This window comes from Thunnus albacares, chromosome 13 (assembly GCF_914725855.1).
Source record: "Thunnus albacares chromosome 13, fThuAlb1.1, whole genome shotgun sequence".
Taxonomy (NCBI): domain Eukaryota; kingdom Metazoa; phylum Chordata; class Actinopteri; order Scombriformes; family Scombridae; genus Thunnus; species Thunnus albacares.
Genome location: NC_058118.1, coordinates 11,705,399 through 11,722,894, shown reverse-complemented (window position 1 = coordinate 11,722,894; position 17,496 = coordinate 11,705,399). Strand labels below are relative to the sequence as shown.

The 17,496-nt window shown below is 41.1% G+C and overlaps 1 protein-coding gene across 3 annotated transcripts in view; it reads left to right on the top strand.

Moving 5' to 3' along the window:
* Positions 1 to 1,479: 1,479 nt before the first annotated feature.
* Positions 1,480 to 17,496, top strand: part of ltbp3 (latent transforming growth factor beta binding protein 3) — a 38,534-nt gene continuing 22,517 nt past the window's right edge. The window contains exon 1 of one of the 3 annotated variants that reach the window (XM_044370126.1): positions 1,480 to 2,318. In XM_044370126.1, coding sequence (XP_044226061.1) covers positions 2,081 to 2,318 — 238 coding nt within the window. In that variant the 5' untranslated portion in view covers positions 1,480 to 2,080. The remainder of the gene's footprint in view (positions 2,319 to 17,496) is intronic. The other 2 variants (XM_044370125.1, XM_044370124.1) reach the window with 2 other exon arrangements.

The window sequence follows — 17,496 nt, the reverse complement described above, 5'->3', positions numbered from 1 at the left end:
GGTATTATTTGGTCACATGCGCTGATTGCAAAGATATCAAACTGTAATTTGTTGCAGTTGAAAAAGCACAACCAGGACTGCAGGCAGGGCACGTATGGAAGTCATTTACTCATGTATTGTTCTTAAGGTGCTCATAGCATTTTCATTTTCTGTCACTGAATCATTTTCTTTACTTTATTACACTCGTTACCGCACATTATTTATTGTTATACTACTTTTCAGAAGGACATTTTGTACCTTTTACTCCATTAAATGTATCTGATGATTGTTATCGAGGCAAACTGGCTCCCATGTGTGCAGCTGTAGCCTTCATATTTTCCACCAGTCCTTGTATGATGAAACAATACACACATTTATTGTAAGAGTCCAGTGAGTTTGCAGGATAGCAAGCTAAATTCCACCATGCACGAACTAGTTAAAATAAATTGGAAGTACTTGGTTGCCAGGGTGCATGAAGTACTGTAATGAAAGGAATGAGTCAAATTAAATGACGGATTTCTGATTAAACTCAATACTTACATTTAAACATCGAGACCTTTTATATCATAACAAACATATATTTTAACAATAGCTTATTCGGCTGGTACACAAGGACGAGTGAGAACGACAAAAACTAATTCTAAACTTTGGCTCCTGCAATTGTTGTCCAACTGCTCTTCAAAATAACATGACAAACACATAGGAGGCTTGTGTTGGATTGCAGGAGTTTAAACCAGCCAACAGTTTATATATAGAGAGAGTATTTAGATCACCAACAGCAATAAAACATATTAATAATAAACCTTTCTTCAGAGTGAAAGATAATACTTTGGATTTGTATGTCAGTTTTACTGCTTATACTTCTTTACTTTTACTGTGAGTGTAAAACTATAATGTTTTAATTGAGATGTTTTTGTAGTTGTTGCCACTTGTACAAGCGGCAAAATACAGAAAAAATATCACTGTTAATTACTGAGACACGTTGAAAAGGACCAAACTAATTATCATCACGCACCAGACTGTGAAATCTGCAGACATAGAGACGAATATATAACTTTACTGCAAATGTCACATAGTGTTCGTATTTCCACTGATTACATTTTCCTGTCTGTCTCTAATATCTCTTCATGTGAATGGCCATCTGTTGACAACTAGCTGAATCATTACAAGTTTAACTACCACTGCTGACCTCTGTCTGACTGTGATGACTCACGTACTTTGTAATATCAGGAGATGTCTTAACACTTTGGAAGACCTTTTTTTTATTGAGATGTTATAATCACTGGAGCTTTAACAATGGACTGAACAAACAGGCAAAAAGAGAATACATTTTCTATTTGTGCAGAGAAGATGCAGGTCAAAGGGCACAGCCATTAACAGCAGGGTTTGTTGTCCACAGCCCAGCCACATGCTCGCACTGTCACACAACTCCCAAACACAAAGGTGTATACAGCAATATATTACATGAGTTTTTTTTTTTGTTTTTTTTTTTTATTTCCAGAGTGACACGCACAGCTGTGCAGCTATGATTTGCAGAGTGGGGTCTGTGCGGGGGCAGCAGAGCAGAGGAGAGAGGAGGAGAGGAGAAGAGGAGAGGAGGGGGTGTTAGGAGAAATAACCAACAAGGAAACCACTTTCAGCTTTGCTGCTGCACCGCCTGCCTGGCCTGCAGCCAGGTTTCTCCAGAGAGGGTTGGCTCACCCCTTCTCCTCTCCTCCCTTCTTTCTCTCCCAAACCCACATAGCTACGCACTCTCTCCAACTCACAGAAAGCAACAGGCGAGAAGAAGGAAGAGCGACAAAAGCGAGAGGAACTTTTTTTTTTTGAAACAACAGCAACGAGGGCAGCAAGAAACTTTCCAAAGATGCCAAACGTTTCGGTTTTGCAGATGGATCACTTGGGTACTACGCGAGGGAAGTGATTTTTTTTTTTTTCCTCAAGGAGAAAACAGGAGGGAGGACGCGCTATTTTTTCTCCACCGTATGAGACGTCAAAAATCTGCCTCGGTTAACAAAGCAGGCGCGTTTGAGCTGGAGCTGAACGCCTCAGCTTCTGGTTTAATGTCCCCGGGTGTCTGTGGAGGGCAGTGAAGGATGCCAGGATGCCCTCTCTGATCTCCCATCTGCTTGTCATCTGGCTGAGCGTCCACAGGCTGGTGTGGTGCACGGAGCGCTCCTCCACACGGGAGCGCTTCAAGGTGGTCATCGCTCCTCTCATCTGCAAGCGGATCTGCCTGAAGGGCCAGTGTCAGGATACCTGCGAGCAGGGCAACAACACCACGCTGATAGCGGAGAACGGACAGGGGGCCGACACGCTCATAGGACAGGGCTTCAGGGTCGGTGAGTGACCGGCTGCTGGAACAATGCAGTTTGTTTATAAGGGGTTTATAATGAGGCTGCTGAGATTAACTAATAATCTGACCTCTGGGTTCGTGGGTTTTCCTCTATCAAACCCATGAAGAAGTCGGGGGGAGGTCTGTTGGGTTATTTATAAATGCACAGTTTGTGGAGGTGTCTCATAATGTGGAAAAAAAGTGAAATATTAAGATAATCAGGTGACCTTCAGACAACTCACTATGACTGTGGGTTTAGTTGTTTTTCCACATTGTACTGCATGATAATGTCTAAGCTGCCAGACATTATCCTGGAAGAATAACTACTTTTAATGGCTCATTTAGACAAAAAAAGGTGAACTATCACTAGGAAACTCCATAAAATGGTTAATTTGGATAATATAACAAAGCCCCACTGTTAATGTTATTACACAACAAGAGGCAGTGGTGGAAAAAGTATTAAGATTAACTAGCCTGTTTAATTTAGCGAAGGAAAAGTGGCAACTTGAGGGCAATAACAGGAAAAAAATCCTGCTTTTAAAAATCTTACTTTAGCAGCAAATTGTGCTTCACTATCAAAAGCAAAAGTACTTATAATGCAGACTGGTTAAAGTTGAAGCTGGTTCAGGCATTACAGTAAAATCTATAATAAAAAAAGTAACTACCACTGTCAGATAAGTGTAGTTCAGTAAACATTTTCTCTCTGTAGTATGGTGGTGTAAAGTAAAAAGTGTCTTAAAATTAGATAATTAAGAAGAGTACAAATACACACTAAATGCTACATGAGAACAGTACACGAGTAAATGTACTTTGTTACCTTTACCTTTGTTTGAACAGCAAAAACAATGACGCCCCGCATGTGGTTATCATAAGCCAAACCATAAACAATATAAACAAAACCTTCCCATTCACTTGAATGAGAAAGTGTGTCCAAAAACTTTTGACTGGTACTGTTTATCAGACTCATTGAAATGGCCTTATCTTCTTTATACGTGGCCGCAGTTTGTTACCAGCTACTGATAGTCACCATGAATATCAGTAGATTCATGACAAATGAGTAAAAACTTTGCAAATAAATAAGTGGGTAAGATGAGTTGAGATGGGTTTACCCTCCACTACATCGCTGGAAAATGTTCCCATATTACGCTTTAATTACTGAGGCATGGCTCATTACATAGCATATAAATGTACTCTTAGATCTATACTTTCCCCCTTGACTCCAGTGTCTGGTTGGCATGAGTGGAGCCTTTCTGCACTGTATCAGATCAGCTGTGGTGAGACATGGAGCCTCACAGTCTACGTCAGCCTCCAGCCCAGAACTGGATTTCACTGGTGCTCTTTTGTCTCGCTCGCTCTGTGTAGAGAATAAGATAATCAGCGAGAAAAAATTACATGATTGATTGTTTAAAATGCTAAATTATGATAAGATGAGTTCAAAACAGATGAAGGAGCTTATTTAACATCTGTGGTGGACAGTGATGTTGTGCCATTAATGATAAACATGGTCCAAGTCATTTGTCTCTGTGCATCGGCAGATGTTAATTATCAGTCACTTTGTCTGTTTCTGTTTCATCAAAGTAATCTAATGTGGATGAATACAAATCCCATACTCTTAATTAACTAGTACAAGTGTAAAGTAAGGAGTGACAGATAACAGCATAGAGCCAGCATAATGTGCAAGAAATTAAGCTTTTTTCAAATCAAATATTCCTCAAAATACTTTAACTTTAAATAAAACTTAGATGCAACATTACTGAATGACAAATAGTTCTTAAGAAATCCCTCATATTCATCCGTGGCTGTAGGAAGCCGATGAAGAAGTAAGTATGTATTAATCACAAACAAGCTACTAGTCGCTTCTTACAGTTTCCCCACAGTTTTTCAGTGCAGAAAAATTGTAGGTGTTCACACAGATGTAGCCTGTCCAGCTGTTGTTTTTTTTTTGTTTTGTTTTTTTGGGTGCATGTGGAAGAAGTCAGGCTATGAATCCTCCTTGTCACCATGTAGTGCTGCAGAGTCAGAGAGTTGGCCGGACACCAGTCCTCACTTTTTCTCCCCCTGATTTTCTTGTGATGCGTCACGTTTTGGAGCTTCTGTGTCAAATAATTCAAGAGAGACATTTTAAATTCCTGGAATACCTCATGCTTCTTCACATTTGGTCTGGATAGTGAAAGTGCTCTACAGTCACCTGTCTCGTGGATTTCACAGTCAAAGTATCTGAAAGAAGATCCTCGTTGAGTTGCATGAGTTTTTGTTGCAGAAGATATAGAGGGTTTGGCTTCAGCTTGCAGAGGAGATGTGTGTTGTTCTGTGTGAGGGCTGGAATGTGGTTTGGACAAGTGGAAATTTCTCTCTCCCGTGTTAAAACGGCCATGGCTATAGCAGCAACAATATGAAGACTTTTCCATATTTGTGCGGTTGTGACGTCAGCACAGTGAGGCAGAGGCCAGCACTGAGCAAACTTTTTCTCCTAAAGAATATGTAGTTTCTCTCAGTGAGTGCAGAAATACCTTCCAGCACGTTTGCTTCGGTATGTACAAAGATTTCCACAGTCAGTAAAGTAATTGGCTGAAATTCGGTGGACAGACAGATTGAGGACCAAGAAACAGTCAGGTTTTAGTGGTGATCTGGATCCAGGATTCCTGCCAACAGATGAATATCGTTTTATGGCCATAACTTTAAAAGTACTAGAGAGAGAATTTCAATATTTTTTACCTTCAGTTGGCAGATTGACACGATAAAGTGAAAGAAAACATGGGAATGACAAACTCAAACTGGGATGTGGCTATTACATGGTATACTGGTCTATGCGATTTTGACTTGACATGTTGTAATTTTGTGACTTGACGTGTTGTCATTTTGTCAAAATGCTGACTTAAAGTCCTAAAGTAATGCTCGCAGGATCAGAAATAAACGTAGCCTTGAATTTAAGTTAGACGAATGATATCCCTGGATTAAACAGCTGGAGAGCGAGTCAGCGTTGGCAGGAGGTTTGTGCTTCCAAGGAGATGTTTTGACATAGCTTACTTTTTCTGATCAGCTGTCCAAAAACCCAAAGCACTCCATTTACAGCAATATTAAACAGAGAAAAGCAAGCAAGTCTCACATTTAACACGTGTAACCAGCAGATATTTTAAGTTTCTACTTGACAAATAAAACCTGTATTAAATATTTTTTTGTCCACTTGGGGGCAGCACAACAAGCTGTAAACATTGACATTGACATATTATTACCTCATAAATGAGGTAGTAAACAGTTGCTTATTTACACATCGAGCAGATAGAGAGCAACATTAGCGTTCATTTGGAATCATGTTTCTGTCCACCTGATGACTGTAAGCATGCTGGACATGTAGCATACAGTTGCGTTTTAGAGCTTTTTTGCTTTAAACAGCTGCATGGCTGAAAACGATGCTGATGAGAGCATTGAGTGAATAAAAACAGTAAAGTTGTGAGCCATCAAACCAAAACAATGAGCTGAAAGAAGCTAAAACGAGCTGCCTAAAGCTGAGGTGATATTTTTTTGCGGGGTTGTCACTACGAGCAGCACCTTTCACATTACATGCTGTCATTTGATCCGTTGCTAATATACATATTGATAAGAGCAGCTTTAAACAATATATCAGTCACAAAAATAATCATTGATTAATTTCCTGCCAATTCATCCAGCACTATACTGGAGTCGAGTCATTTGATTACAGGCATAAACTTCCTTTTGTTAAAAAAACATTTGTTCATAAACATCCATTATCTAAATTTCAATCAAGCAATAAATCTGAGCAGTGTGTGATTATGCTGTCCCAGCCGGGGAAAGACAGCCAGACGACCACCCAGATGTTCAGACAAAGCAGATCGTCTCAGTCTGGATTACCTGCTGTACATGAGGACAAATCACCTAAATGACAGGCAGCTCTTTTCTCCTGTTAGTCCTGTTTGAGAGAACTGCTGAGCTGTAATACTGAACACATTGTCATACACACATACACATCATACAACATCTGTTATGGTTTAGTAAGTAGCAGTTAGCATTAGCACTGGTCTATTTAATATACAGTGTACATCACAGCAGCCCCTGTATGTAGTCATTATATCACACATGTTCTCTGAGCTCTAGCATACACTGCAATTCATATAATACATACTTATCAGATTAAAATTCTTTATTATGAACAGGCGAACACTTACTCGACATATTTAACCCGCATGGGATGATTTCCCTGGAATGAAGGTAAAGTTTGCCAGATATGCGCTGGTCATATGTTTCCAGGGTATCCACATGTCATTAATAGATCTATATTTCATCATACACTTCCTAAAACTGATGAAAGCACGGAAACTTGAAAGCCTCCCATGCGTGTTGGCAGGCAGAGAAAAGTTGACGTCTGCAGCAACATATTCGCTTTTTTTGGTTTCCACATCGTATCCATGTAAGTCGTCATCGGGCTCCGCAGGGGCCAAAGCGGAGGCATCGTTATTGTTTATGTGAGGAATAAAAGTATGAGTGCATCTTGTTCTATTCATTGCTGTTGAATTCCCCCTGTCAAATGTATTATATAGCACACCATTTAGAAATAGTCAGGAGAGATAAAAGGGTGAAGAGGGAATTGCTTGTGACAACGGTTGCAAGATGGATTTGTACATCATAAACCTCGAATGAACCTTTGCATGCTGATCCCATTACATGCTCTTGTCCATATCTCTCTTGAACCTGAACGTGTTTACTGGCAGAGGAGAGGAGAAACTGTGTTTTTCAAATGAAGGGCTGTCTTTGTAATTACAAACCCAACTTGGAAAAAGTTGGGATGGTATGGAAAATGCAAATAAGAAAAGAAAGCAGTGATTTCTAAATTTACTTTGACTTTGTTTCATTGCAGACAGTTTGAAAACAAGATATTTTGTGTTTTGTCTGGCCAACTTCATTTTATTTGTAAATACACATCCATTCCTGCCATTCAGGCCTGCAACATATTCAAAAAAAAGTTTGGATGGGGGCAATTTAGGGTTTGATATGAGGTAAAATAATGAAATGATGATGTGATTTGAAACAGGTGATGTCAACAGGTGATTGTAATCATGATTCGGTACAAAACCAGCATCCAAGAAAGGCCAAGTCCTTTAGGAGCAAAGATGGGCCGACGATCACCAGTTTGCCAACAAATGCATGAGAAAATCATTGAAATGTTTAAAAACAATGTTCCTCCAAAAAAGATAGGAAGGGATTCGGATATTTCATCCTCTATGGTGCATAACATAACTAAAAGATTCAAGGAATTGGGAGGAATTTCAGTGCATAAAGAGCAAGGGCGCAAGGTTAAGCTGAATAACAGTGATCTCCGTTTCCTCAGACGGCACTTCATCAAGAACTGTCATTCATCTATAAGCCATATAACCACATGGGCTCAGGATTACTTTGGCAAACCTTTGTCAAGCACTACAATATGTAGTGACATCCACAAATGCCAGTTAAAACTTTACTGTGCCAAAAGGAAGCCTTATATTAACTGTGTCCAGCAGTGTCGTCGACTTCTCTGAGCATCTGAGATGGACCATCACACAGTGGAAACGTGCATTTTGGTCAGACAAATCAGTATTTCAGGTCTTTTTTGGAAGAAATGGACTCCATTTGCTCCAGACCAAAGAAGAAAAGGACCATCCAGACTATTACCAGCAACAAGTCCAAAAGCCAGGGTCTGTCACGGTATGGGATTGCGTCAGTGCCCTTGGCAAAGGTAACTTACACTTCTGCGATGGCGCCATTAATGCTGAAAAGCACATAGAGACTTTGGAGCAACATATGCTGCCTTCGAGACAACATCTTTTCCAGGGACGCCCATGCATATTTCAACAAGACAATGCAGAACCACATTCTGCACACATTACAAAAGCATGGCTGTGGAAGAAGAGGGTGCGGGTGCTGGACTGGCCTGTCCCCACTAGAGAATGTGTGGCACATTTTGTAAAGCAAACATGCCACAACAAAGACCCTGTACTGTTGCACACCTTAAGGCTTGTTTACAGGAAGAATGGGACAAAATTACACCTGAAACGCTTCATCACTGTCCCTAAAGGTCTGTTAAGTGTTGTGAAAAGGAATCACAACATAACAAAGTGGTAAATGCTTTACTGCCCTAACTTTTTTTGAAATTTGTTGCAAAGAATCGAAATTGAAATGGGGGTTTATTTTGAAAATCAAAAATCATGAGGTAAAACATCAAATAATGTGCTGTTGTATTGTTTGCAATGTAATACAGGACTGTAGATTATAGGGAGAAGTAGAAAAGGTGCTTTATTTGCTGCGAGACACCTTAGCATTCTTGTTTACGTGTGTGCATCTGTCTCACACTTTGTCCACCTGTGAAAGGAGGACTTACATTTTCAGCAGTCCTCAAAGAAAACCTTTATAAATCAGGTGGTTACATAAAAACTCATGATCTGTACGCATGCTGTGATTGTTCTGATTGATGTGTGGTTTTTCCTACAAGAATTGGTCCAAGTGTTTTTTTTTGCCATTGCTATCACAGAGGCATCCCATCTATCAGCCTCACTGACAGCTGCTGCTCGGCTCCCAGACAGCCCCTCTGAGCCTTGTCTCGCCTCTGCACCTCAGCAGCATCTCCTCGGTATCAGGGCTCCAGACGTCCAGGCTGCTCTAGATTCTTGTCTTTTTCTGGAATAACTAAGACCACAGGGCCTCATGTTGCACAGGAGGTGGTCTTAATCATATCCCACTCTGCGCTTGTCTCCCCGAAAATGGGCATCATGAGGAGTGGATATGGCTATTTCTGGATTTCCCATGTGGTTCTGTATTTAGAGTGAAGTGACAGTAGTAGCCATGCGGTTTGTTTTGGTTTTCCTCTTGGCATGGGTCAGAGGTCCATGGGAGCCTGAAAATGAAGACAAGTCTGTCAAATTTAGTAGACGGAGCTGGTTTCGCTTTCTTTCTATTTAGGAGGTGAGTTTATTTTACCTTTCAAAGCCCTCTGCTCTTCCTCACACACTCCTCTTTCTCCCGTGCCAAACTTTTGAAAAGGCGGTCTGACAGAGCCAACCAAAAACCTGCCGCACTCCGGATTTTTGCCACAGGTTGGACTGAACACAGAGGTGAAGCTGGGCACAGCTCCCGAGCATCTCAAACTCAAACACTCATGTGGAAGCGAGTCTCACCCACATTAATTTGCAGCTTGTTAGAGCTTCTTGCCTTTGATGAAGGGTGCATTTATCACGTGTGTTTGCAGGCAGATCAACAACCCCCTCTGTCAAGGCTGTTTTAATATTTTTGGATGCACATTCTGTCACCCCTCCCTGTCTATTTATGCATGGTGGGAAAATAATACATGGTGTTATTTGGGGTCTGCCATACTCATTAACCTTTTACTAGACTGCTAGTGTTATGAAAAGAAGCATGAATATGAACATGTAATATATGCGTTGATAGATGAGACTCTTATGGTTTTGGTCATTAACTAACTAAATCAATCAATAAATACATTTTAAAAATCCCAAATCACAGCAGAGTTTACAACTGAAAACCTTAAAGTACATGCTGTCTTCTTACCTTACCAAACAGTATGTTAAATCTATTAAAGTTTTAATTCCAAATTATTTGCAAGGGTCTAAAACCAAAAACAGTCTGTTTGTTGTACTGTAATTTAGGGAGGACCACAACAAAAAGATGGGTGGTGGTTTTTAAAGGGTTAAATCCGCATTCACTTCTTTCTGTATTTACATTTGTCAGGATTGTTCCACAACATTCATTCAGACTGAAAATCCAAATGATCTTAGCCGGAGTTTCCCATGAAATCAGACTGCTCCATGTCATCACTTGTTGCAAAAAAAAAAAAAAAAAAGAAGCCAATTCAGCTGTACATGTTATAAAAAAGCACTGCAGTAAATTACAGTATGTTTGGAAAACAAAGCAGCAATTAGAGGTGCTTTTTGGAACGTCACAAGGGAACAGTGTGTATATTTGCATGCGTGTGTGTGCCTAAGTGTGTTTGGTGTTCAAGAGCAGTGTACTGAACCCAGCTCAAACAAACAGCCTTCTTTGCCATCTTTAACACTCTCCTCCCATTTGCTTAGCGAGGGGGAGAAACGGAGCAGTTATTTAAAGCCGCTCAGAGGAATGCGAGCGCTAGGGACTGCACCCACACCGTGCAAGACCCTGTAGCTGCAGCGATTATCCAGGGTAAACAGAATAACACGGCCTCTGCCAGCGCTGCTGCCATGGCCCGAGACTGTGCAGCCTATAACATTACCTGCCACACGTTCCAGTGCTGAGTGCTGAGTCTCCCGCAGGGCAGGTATCTGACATAATCTCAGCAGAGCACTGTCAGCACTCCTCTACCTGCCTGCCCTCCTGTCCCCATAGCCGAGCCTTTTAGACAGTCATTATATGACATCATTCATATCTGTGCCAAGATGCTGTCTGATTCTCTGGCTCCCTTTCCACAAACATCTCTGCCAGCAGGGAGTGACAGGGCAATGCTGGATTTATGCCCACCAAAGAACTATAGAAACCACTCCGCATATTTCCATGACATTTGAAAATCACAGTGCAAGGCAGAGTTTGATTTAAATTTGGATAATTGCAGACCTTCTTACTGTCCTAATCTTCTTGATCTTAGTCCGTCCTGCTGACGGCTGCTTCAGTTTCTTAGGATTATTCCGCTTGTCGTCATCGTCCAGTTTCTGTAGGATTAGCAAACTGTTATTTTAGAATGACTGTGATAGTTAATGAACGCCTTTGGTGACAGTGGTCGACTCTGGAAAAGGGCAGCACTATTGTTTGGATAGCAGAGGCCGAGGTCGCTCAGAGTTTGTGGGGGTGGACGGTGCCTAGAGAAGTCTGCAGGGGGAGGAGGAATGCGTACGCAGGTTTGTGTTTTCAAAAGGCAGTGATTATGTCATTTACTCCCAATGTCTGGCTCAGCTGCAGGAGACTGACCCACTTCATACGTCGCACTTTTTCACTCCTTGTGGTATGTGGTCTCATAGTGCCAGTCGATGGTAGGCGTATTTGGGGATGCGGTTTCCTGCTTTGGAGCTCATGGTAAAGGGAAGCACGTCATATGATGAAAGCCATTCCCCTATTCTCTTTTAAACAGTTACTCAAGCGGCAACTGTGTTTACCGTTTTTGGGGCCCTGTGTTTAGTCACAGTTCTCTCAGGTCACGGAAAATGCTGTCAGATAGTACAAAAATACCACTCTGTTAAAGATTAAAAATAAGCATATTCTGTTAACTAACATGTTAGAGGAATACAAAAGAAGTGTAATGTAAAAGGATCACTTCAAGTGCCGAACCCACTGAGAATTAATACTTGAAACTGTTGATCTTTGCAGGTTTTAGCAAGTTGTAGCTCAATGTCTCAGCTTTCAAGGCTGGACACGTCTCACCGTTCTAATGTACCCTGTCCTCCCAAGAAAAATGACACAGGAGATGTTGTTAATATCAGTCGCCCAAAAACGTCACATAGTTACGTTTGAGTGACAGATGCCATCTAGTTGGTGTTGTAATTATGACCCAGATACCGTATGTCGACAAATTTCCTCACTCAGAGGAGGAGAAGTCGATGGAGGCGTTGACCCAACAGTGGACTTTGCCACAGGAGACAGTTGTTTGTTTCCCGTTTTTCTAACCACAAGTGTCACATTCCCAAGAGTGGAGACGGTTTTTCGAAAAATGTATGATTGTCCCCTAGCCTTAACCCTGTGGTTATTATTGTAGCCATGATGATGAAGTTCGCCTCACTTTAAGGAAGTATTGCCTTTAACCCATATGACATCTTTCTCTTATCTTAACAAGTGATTATTTTAACCCAAAACATGATCTTTCCCTAAAGATTTTTTCTTTCATTTTGTGCTTAAACCTAACCAGACCTTAACCATAGCGTTTTCACATCATGAAACATAATTATTTTTTAACAGTGTTTTGCGAAGATTTTAGAAAGCAAAGACCAATGATGTCATCCTGTCGATTACTGCCAATAGGGGCGCCAGGTTAGAAAACGCTCCAGTGTGTCGTTCTGGAATGTACACGGTCAAACGACCTATTTTGTAGCCAAATCCAACAAACAAGCTCAGAAACATCAAGTTTATCTTAATTTTCCACCAAAAATAGGTGTGGTGTTCTGGTATGGTGTAGACCATACCGGTTCTGGTATGGTCTATGGTGTAGACCATACCAGAACTGGCAGAGAGTGTCATCAGAAGATTAATACTACTCTCATATCTATCTGTTATATATAAGACTACAGCCAACAGCTTGTTAGCTTAGCTTAGCTTAGTGTGAAGACTGAAAACAGGGGAAAACAGCTAGCCTGACTCCGTCCAAAATTAACAAAATCCAACTTTCACCACCTCTAAAGCTCACTAATTAACATATTATATCTTGTTTGTTTAATCCGTACAGCAGTTTTATGTGCCAGGCTGTTTTTTTCCAGTGGGAAGGCCATGTTACGCTGTGTCTGTTATGTACATGTACACAGGTTAGTTATAACCTAGATAAAAACTTTAGATAAAAATTCAGAAGGCCCTTTAAGTATTGGTATGTGTTCAATGTCCAATCCTGAATTGTGCTTTTAGTATATCCTTATCTGTGCTTTAAGAACTTAAGTAGGCATGCACAGTATGTTGGTCTAGTTTCTTTGTATTGGGCAGTAATTGCTTAGATATACAGTATGTTATCTGTATCAGATAATGATGTTTGGGAGTAAATATGTTTGAACATATACTAAAATATGATTATTTCTACATTTAATTTGAAGTCATTTGTTCATTGATACTGTGAGTGTGAGTTGTATAGTGTTAAGCAATAAGACAGTCCACATCTGCAATGTATCAGCAAAAAGAAAACTCCACCAGTGGAAACACGACTGACGGAGGTAACACAATGTGTATTTCTGTATCTGTGTTAGTCGTCATGACCATGGGAATGATCGCACATTGACCAAAAAGCGACCAGCATCCATTTTTAAACTTCTGAGTGGGTTGATTCAGACTGGGTCGTGAGTCGTGACTGAATCATAGAGAAAGTGACTCAGTTGGCATCATCAATGAGTTCGGTGTCTGATTCTTGCAGACTGGGTAAACTCCAACCAATGTTAGGGTTGGAGATGATGTCTGCAGTAGCTTCCAGTTCATTGAACTGGGGAGCTTTTGAACTGTGGTTTGTTGGGCCGTAATTTGTTGTTTTTGTGCTGGGAGGGTGCGGCTGCGGCTGAAAGCACGCTGTGGAGGGAGGGGGCTGACGATGCGTCATCTCCAGACAGACAGCAGTGAGTGGGTGGGTGGTCACAGGGCACTCGGAGGGCAGACTTTCCTTTCTTTGTCTTTCTTTCTTTCTTTCTTTCTTTCCACGTGTCTGTGTAAAGGCATTTTCTGTTCAGTTTGCAAAAAAAGTACAGACTAGTACAATTGTTCCACCAGTTATTACCTGTAATTTAGTGAAAATATGAAAAATGTACATCTGTGTCCCCATGGACATACATGGTTTCTTTCTTGAGTATGTCCTGTTAGTTACACTCAGCGTGCTTACTTAGCAGTTGAGGAATGTACAGTATGTTTTTCCTTAAAAGCATCTTGTAATCACAAAAAATCACACTACTTTTTATTCTCTGGAGTTTACATCTCTCCTCTTTCCCAGATACATGATATTTCCAATGATATTTTAACCCCCTGCCCCCACCCTCTATCGTCTCATGCTGTGCAGAGATCTGTCTTTCTCTTCTGTGGAGTGAATCATGACATTATGAAGAACGAGCTCTCACTCATATGTCACATCAAGCACTGTGACGAGAAGAGCTTGAAGACAAAGACTTTTTTTCCCATCGCTCCGTCTCTTTTCTTTCTTTAGTTCAGTTCGCTCCTCTGGTTGGAGTGAGCGCTGCATGGGAAAATTATATGTTTTCTGACTGTCTTGGCACATACAGTACCTGCAAGCTGACTTTCAATATTAAATTAGGTCTCAAAACCATGACAGCAAAGGATAAAGTCAACTTTGACTGTTTTCTTAGCTTAACTGAAGCTATATATGGCATGGTTATATATGTAATGGGAGTACAGTACAGTTTACATTCAATTAAGTTATTGAATCAAGACTTTGTGCAGATCTAGATGCAAGATTAGTCATCTTTAAATGGGATTTTGGATTGTTCTTAACTGCTTCCATTTTCTTTGACAAGGCCATGTGGAAAATAAGGTTCATAAAAGCATAACTGCTTTATATTCACAAGTCCCGCCCCCTCACCATTCAGCCAGCCAGCCTCATGCCTCACATTCATTCAGACCACCAAATAACTCTTAGGTGCGTTTGATTTTTAATAACACACCACCTCTAGTCTTAGGAATGTGTTAGATCCATAAAGACAAAGGCGTGGTACAAACAGAGGGCGGCTGCCTCTGAGACACAAAGCTAACTGGCGAGGAGAGTCGAATGACTGATTGCGGATCATAAATTCTGCTAATGAACTCCAAGGTGATGATTTAAAGGGAAAGTCCGCTGGAAAATGAAATCCTTGTTATGATCTCAACTTTAAAGCTTGGTGCTCTTTTCAGTATGTAACGTGGTGCAGTCGCCAAACCACAGCATTTCTCCAGGAGAGACGTACACCCTCCAGTTAATAGCGCATACACGCACACACGGACGAACACACCCATTCGCATACAAGATCTGCAGAAAGCATTAGCCCTTGCATCGCCAGAATGACTCGAATTTAACTAAAGGAGGTAGATTTGAAGGAGAAGAGTCACTGTTATGTTATAACATACAAATACATCCTGCAGCTCTGAAGACAAACAGACACAAGACAGCTAATTTAAACAGAATCCAGTAATTGGTATAATATAAGCGTGAAGTGCAGTTGTAATAGCACCTGTTGTTTAGAGCTCTAATCTGGTGTTGTGTGGAGGTGTGATGAACCATCACTGCAGCTAAAAATGCCCTTTTTTGTCTCAATTATGATCAAAATTTAAGTTCACGTTGGAGAAATTGTACTATTTTTCTATTTACACATTGTCAGACTAACTCAAAACTGAGCCTAGTTAATTGAATTATTGGATGTCTTTGCAGTGGCTCGCCAGAAAAGTAAGGAAATACGCCAACCCCAACATGATGGTTAGTTTCCTTAACAAATGGGCTGTTCAACATCATATCAGCTATGGAATTCAGCAGTTTGACCTGCTGTGGCTTTTATAAACAAAATATACACACAAGGCACCTTTCCAACATCAAATTCCCCCCCAAACTGAACCCCATCCCTCATTTCAGTATCTATTTTTTTCATCAAGAGACAACATTTCAAACATAATTCAGTGACTGCATAAACACTCTTCTTTTTTGTGTGACTTCCTGTTTGCAAGCCAGCGAGGTTATCGTGCACCATAGTAAACAGCACTGTGATGATAAGCAGTGAAACAGCACTTCCACTTTCACTGTTCACATCACTCCAGTCTGGGCTGCCTTTGAGTAACAAAGCTACATTTAAAATCAGCATAATTTGATTCTTGACAGCACAGCACAGTACAAGTTGTACTTTATGCCAAAACATCCTCCCACAAGATAGTAATAACGCTGTCAATACCAGTTGCAGATGTGTATTTTACTTTCTGTTGCACGACACCAAATTGGGCTCCTTTCACAACATCAAATGGTTTCATTCACATGACCCCCACCCCTTTCCCCACCCAAAAAATATTACTCAAAATCTGGAATATGATTCCCCCACCTCCCTGTGTGTCATTGGTGTGTCATTGACCCTGACTGTGCTACCCGGGCTCATTCAGACACCTTCCCAGGCAGACAGGGTCTCAGCCCAGACATTCCCTGACTCGTCTCTGAAGTCTCTGTGGGTTTAGATTGTGTAATCCTGTTTGGAAAGACGTTCTTTTCCTGTGTTTTTGTGTCTGCAATCCTAATTTTCAACCCCCGCATCTTTCCCAGTTTCCTCTCAGTCTAAATCCAGTACTGAGACAAAATCTGAACCATGGAAATTGAAGCTCTTGTGTTAGAGGAAGTCTGACAGAGTAGAGCTGGCTGTCTTCAGTCAGTGCTGCTCACCTACTACTTCCTGCATTGCCTGAGCTTACCAGCTTGATTCTGCGTGTTGCTGCCTGCACCCAGTTATAGTGGTTTAAGACCTCCGTCACATAGAGTTAGGACGTGCAAGGCTGCTTCTGAAGTATCTATCTTGTTTCAGATTGAACATTTTTACCCAAATAGTTGGCTGTTTCATTGAGGTCCTTTAATTTTTCTGCCTGACTTTCACTATGTGAGGATGTCCATGCTGTGTTTAAAGTGATCTAGTCCCATAATTACGCCACAGCCCAGACTCCCTGGCAGTCCACACCTAATTACTTCCATGTGTGTACACTTGGCTCAGCAGCACAAAGAGGCCTCCTCTCCTCTCCTCTCCTCTCCTCTCCTCTCCTCTCCTCTCCTCTCCTCTCCTCTCCTCTCCTCTCCTCTCCTCTCCTTTCTTCTCCTCTCCTTTCCTCTCCCCTCCTCTCCTCTCCCCTCCTCTCCTCTCCTGTCCTCTCCTTTCTTCTCCTCTCCTCTCCTTTCCTCTTCTCTCCTCTCCTCTCCTCTCCTCTCTTCCTGGATTTTACGTTCAGGTTAGGTTTTTGTGGGTCTAAAAGGATTTCAGGCTTTGTTGCACCTCAACTGGTCAATGCCACATTTTTGGCTGCTCCAAATGGCAACAAAAAGTAACCATTTGAACTTTTATAGTCACAGATGACCGTTAGCGGTACAGAGCATGCTTGTGTTTACCGACAAGGCTGGTCTGTGACGCATTATATTCAAGAATAATAAATGCATCAGTATGAAAAAGAAAAATTTTCAGCTATTTCTTTCCAAAACACATCTTTTGTTTAGAGAACACTTACGTATTTTGTTGTTAAATTGCCAATAGTTATTTCCTGGTGGTAAAAAATACCTGCCATTACTATAAAAAGTGTTTTTATGATACGTTTGGACTAAACCTCAAGACTGCTTTCAACATTATAACAACTGGGGGATGACACAGAGTTTATGTTGGAGAGATGATGGACTTAAAGAGACACACCAATGTTTTTCCAGCCAAAGGCCTTGGGTAGGAGTAAGATGAACACACTGAAAGGCAGCAATACAATGTTGGGAGTAAAAGGCGTAAGTGTAAGTGTTTGACAAGAACGTTATGATTAGATTGGAA